The sequence below is a fragment of the Theropithecus gelada genome, unplaced genomic scaffold, assembly GCF_003255815.1.
Source record: "Theropithecus gelada isolate Dixy unplaced genomic scaffold, Tgel_1.0 HiC_scaffold_3800, whole genome shotgun sequence".
Classification (NCBI taxonomy): domain Eukaryota; kingdom Metazoa; phylum Chordata; class Mammalia; order Primates; family Cercopithecidae; genus Theropithecus; species Theropithecus gelada.
Window position 1 is genome coordinate 1 of NW_020260334.1, and position 4,214 is coordinate 4,214.

Sequence of the window (4,214 nt, forward strand, 5' to 3'; positions counted from 1 at the left end):
CTGAGGAAGCAGCTTGGCTTTCCTGGCCACTGTGCAGGCAGCCCAGGCTCAGGGGCCTATGGACAGGCCCAGTCTTGCTTCTTACAAAAGCGGGGTGAGTCACTTCTGCAGGACATCGATAGTTGGGTGGGTGGCTTGTTTTAATTTTTTTTTTTTTTTGAGGTGGTGTCTTGCGCTGTCGCCCAGGCTAGAGTGTAGTGCTGTGATCTCAGTGCACTGCAACCTCCGCCTCCCGGGATCAAGCCATTCTCCTGTCTCAGCCTCCTGAGTAGCTGGGATTATAGTCGCCTGCCACCATGCCTATCTAATTTTTGTATTTTTAGTGGAGATAGGGTTTCACCATGTTGGCCAGGCTGGTCTTGAACTCCTGACCTCAGGTCATCCCCCACCTTGGCCTCCCAAAAGTGCTGGGATTACAGATGTGAGCCACGACAGCCAGCCCGAGGTTGCCATCTATTAACCGGAGAACAAGTTCTTGCCAGACACTAAATCTGCTGGCACCTTGATCTTCGATGTCCAAACCTCCAGAACTGTAAGCAATACATTTCTTTTGTTATAAGGCACCCAGTTTATAATAGTAACCTGTAGTATTTTGTTTAAGTTTTATATCAGTAGAGGAAACTATTTTTTTGAGACAAGGTCTTGCTGTGTTGCCCAGGCTGGAGTGTAGTGGTACAATCACTACTCACTGTGGCCTGACCTCAGTGATTTGCCAGCCTCAGCCTCCTGAGTAACTGAGACTACAGGCGTGTGCCACCACATCCCAATAATTTTTGTATTTGTTTGTAGAGATGGCATTTCTCCATGCTGCCTAGGTTAGTCTCAAACTCCTGGGCTCAAGCTCAGGAGGCCCACCTCAGCCTCCGTTAGTGCTGGAATTACAAGCATGAGCCACCACACCCGGCCTAACCGGTAATATTTATTTATTTATTTACTTATTTTTGAGGCAGGGTCTCTCTCTACCACCCAGACTGGACCGCAGTGGTGCAATCTTGGCTCACTGCAACCTCTGCCTCCTGGGTTCAAGTGATTTTTGTGTCTCAGACTCCCGAGTAGCTGACATTCTAAGTGTGCACCACAAAGCCTGGCTAATTTTTGTATTTTTAGTAGAGACAGGGTTTCACCATGTTGGCCAGGCTGGTCTCAAACTCCTGGCCTCAAGTGATCTGCCCACCTCGGCCTCCCAAAGTGCTGGGATTATAGGTGTGGGCCACTGCACCCAGCCTAACTGGTAGTATTTTTGCTATAGCAGCTGAATGGACTAAGACACTAGGCATTCCAGTATCCAGGTTTCCATTTGGCCACTCACAGATATAGGATCACCTGGGGCTCGTGGAGAGGCAGATAGAAGCTTTTTTGGAATTTATTTTTATTTTTTCAGACCTCTCACGGATGAACAGACATAGGCTTCTCACGCTTAGGTGTGGGCAACATTCTTCAAACACCTCCCTCAAAGTGGGAAAGGCCTGGGGGCTCAGAGGAGAGAAGAGAGAAGGCAGGGAGAAGGTGGAGGTGAGGGAGGGAGGATGGGGCCCAGCGCTCAGTGGGGTGTTGGGGAGGGTGGGTTTCCACTGGGGTTTGCCCATCCACAGCTCAGTGGTGGGATCTATCGAGTATGTCTAACAAGACAGGACCCATGGCAGGTTTGGTAACTAACATCATGCAGTAGCTTCTTTTGTCTCTTTTTCTTTGGAAACGGAGTCTCGCTCTTGTTGCCCAGGGTGGAGTGCAGTGGCACAATCTCAGCTCACTGCAACCTCTGCCTCCCGGGTTCAAGTGATTCTCCTGCCTGCCTCAGCCTCCTGAGTAGCTGGGATTACAGGTGTGCACCACTGCGCCCGTCTAATTTTTGTATTTTTCGTAGAGATGCGGTTTTACCATGTTGGCCAGGCTGGTCTCAAACTCCTGTCCTCAGGTGATCTGTCCACCTTGACCTCCCAAAAGTGCTGGGATTATGGGCATGAGCCACAGTGCCTGGCCTGTTATTCTCTTATTTTTATTTTTCTCATGTTTTTTTTTCTCCTTATATTTTGTTTTCTTTGTTTGTTAGAAATCTATTTTACTTGTCACTGACTTGAAGCTCAAAACTTTCCTATGGCCGGGCGCGGTGGCTCAAGCCTGTAATCCCAGCACGTTGGGAGGCCGAGACGGGTGGATCACGAGGTCAGGAGATCGAGACCATCCTGGCGAACACGGTGAAACCCCGTCTCTACTAAAAAATACAAAAAACTAGCCGGGCGAGGTGGTGGGCGCCTGTGGTCCCAGCTACTCGGGAGGCTGAGGCAGGAGAATGGCGTGAACCAGGGAGGCAGAGCTTGCAGTGAGCCGAGATCGCGCCACTGCACTCCATCCAGCCTGGGAGACAGAGCCAGACTCCGTCTCAAAAAAAAAAAAAAAACAACAACTTTCCTATTTAGTTTCTAATCACTCCCTCTCTCTCTCTCTTTTTTGAGAAGGGGTCTCACTGTGTTGCCCTGGGTGGTCTCAAACTTCTGGCCTCAAGCCATCCTCCCATCTCGGCCTCCCCAATAGCTGGGATTACAGGTATGAGTCATCATGCCTGAGTAAGTTCTTAATAAATGCTTTCTGAATGCATGGACAGAAGAATGAATGAATGGCTAAGTGAATGAAGGAATCAACTTCTTTCTCCTCAGTGGGTGTGTGTGGGCACGCAGGCTGATGCTTGCCTGTAAGCGAGCCCACCCCCTGCAAAGGGAGCTACAGCTCTGTGTGTCTCTCTTCAGGCTCCTCGAGCTCCTGGATCTTCTGGGGCAGCGCCGTCGTCCAGAACTGGAACCTGTGGGCCTTCAGAGCCCGGCCCACTGCAGGCTGTAGGTTCAGCTGCAGGTATTGCTCCTCCTGGTCGAACAGCGGCCAGTGTGGCAGACCCTCGCCGTTGGGGTTCCTGTAGACATGCCATCCCAGCAGGGCGGTACGAGGGTCATTCTGAGCCCCTGGAGCCCAGACCTGAGCACCCTGACTCTGGTCAGGCAAGGCAGCCAAGCAGGCCAGGTGGGCTTGGGGTAGAAGCGGGGAGGCTTCCAGAAACAGGAAACAAATTCCCTCCAGCTAGTGTCAGCTCCAGTGGGGGCGGGGCAGTCGGCTCTGATGTGTCCCTCTCTCTGAGAGGGAGACCCTGACGGTGGCACAGCACTGGTGCCCACCCTCCAGGTAGAGCGGAGAGAGGGAGCGTGTCCACTGCCCCACGGCCCCCCACCCTGTCCAAGGGGTCCCGCGGCTGGGGAAGGCGCTATCATGTGATTAAGGATGTGGGTGTGCTCATGAGGTCACCCCAGACTAGGAGATTGCTGGATGGGCACAAGCCTCCCAACCCGGGGAGGTTGAGGCAGGGGTGTGCCATCTCACCCATTTCGAGCAAAGTTGGCCCAGTACTTCATGGTCTTCCTGCTTAGCCGCTCCTCCTCCTCAGTGAATTTAACTGCAGAGAGGAAGGGGACATGTGTCTTAGTCAGCATGGCCCACCTCAGCATTCCAGGTGGAGCTTGTCCATGGCCCCCCAGCCCTTGGTCCCCAGTCCCACTTCTCTGCTTTTTCTCTCACTGCCCTCAGAAGCCAGTCCTCCCCTTTTCCAAACTTTCCCCTTAGCCCAGGCTCTGGCTGACTCCATCCTTCCTGGCCCTGAAGGCCCCTTCTCCCTTCTGTCACTGGCAGTCATTGAAGAAACAAACATGTCCTTGAAACATCTGCTCTGCACCAGGCAGACACCCAAGGGTGGGGAGGGACGGAGGGAGCACAGACCACAGTCTGAAGAGTCATGAATTCTAATCCTGGCACAGCCTTTGGAGCTGTAACATCTTGGACGCCTGATCTCATCCTGTCTCTGAGCCTCAGTTTCCTTATCTGGGCAGTGAGGACAATCAATCACCCCTCAGGGACCCAGCCAGGGACCCAGCCCACCTCCCGGGAAAGGAAGAAGACTCACCGTAGTTGCCCCAGAAGAAATTTCCGAAAACAAAAGGAATCTCATCACCATGGTCTGCCTTCACGTGCGGCGGCTTGATGTTTTTGACCCAGCTGGGCTGATGCTGGAACTCATAGAAGTACACAGGGGCCCGGGAACCTGTGGGGTGGACAGCCCGTGACATAGTGGCCCCTCCCCTGAAGCCTTCTTGCCTCACCCATGGGGATAAGATACCCAGGTCCAATGCTGGCTGGAATCTGGACAGTGGGGTGTGGAGCCCCAGGCTGGGGCA

At 53.0% G+C, this 4,214-nt stretch overlaps 1 protein-coding gene across 2 annotated transcripts; it reads right to left on the reverse strand.

The window, feature by feature from the left end:
* Positions 1-2,444: 2,444 nt before the first annotated feature.
* Positions 2,445-4,150, reverse strand: LOC112617740 (cocaine esterase-like). Of its 2 annotated transcripts, none has more exons than XR_003117955.1 (3): positions 3,944-4,081; positions 3,367-3,439; positions 2,445-2,905 (listed from the first exon to the last, which is right to left on the reverse strand). XR_003117955.1 is itself a non-coding variant. In XM_025374434.1 (3 exons), exons 1-3 carry the CDS (start codon positions 4,104-4,106, stop codon positions 2,719-2,721), a joined length of 375 nt encoding a protein of 124 aa, XP_025230219.1. In that variant the 5' UTR covers positions 4,107-4,150; the 3' UTR covers positions 2,445-2,718. The 2 variants fall into 2 exon arrangements, 1 of the variants encoding a protein (XP_025230219.1); XM_025374434.1 differs by having other exon boundaries at positions 3,992-4,150.
* Positions 4,151-4,214: the final 64 nt, after the last annotated feature.

Bases quoted from the DNA above. Each gene is read 5' to 3' on its own strand.
- LOC112617740 (XM_025374434.1), bottom strand. From the start codon at position 4,106: ATGTCACGGGCTGTCCACCCCACAGGTTCCCGGGCCCCTGTGTACTTC. The intron at 3,440-3,991 runs GTGATGAGATTC...TCCTCTCTGCAG, and splicing joins GCACGTGAAGGCAGACCATG to TTAAATTCACTGAGGAGGAG. The intron at 2,906-3,366 runs GTGAGATGGCAC...GCATGTCTACAG, and splicing joins GCCAACTTTGCTCGAAATGG to GAACCCCAACGGCGAGGGTC.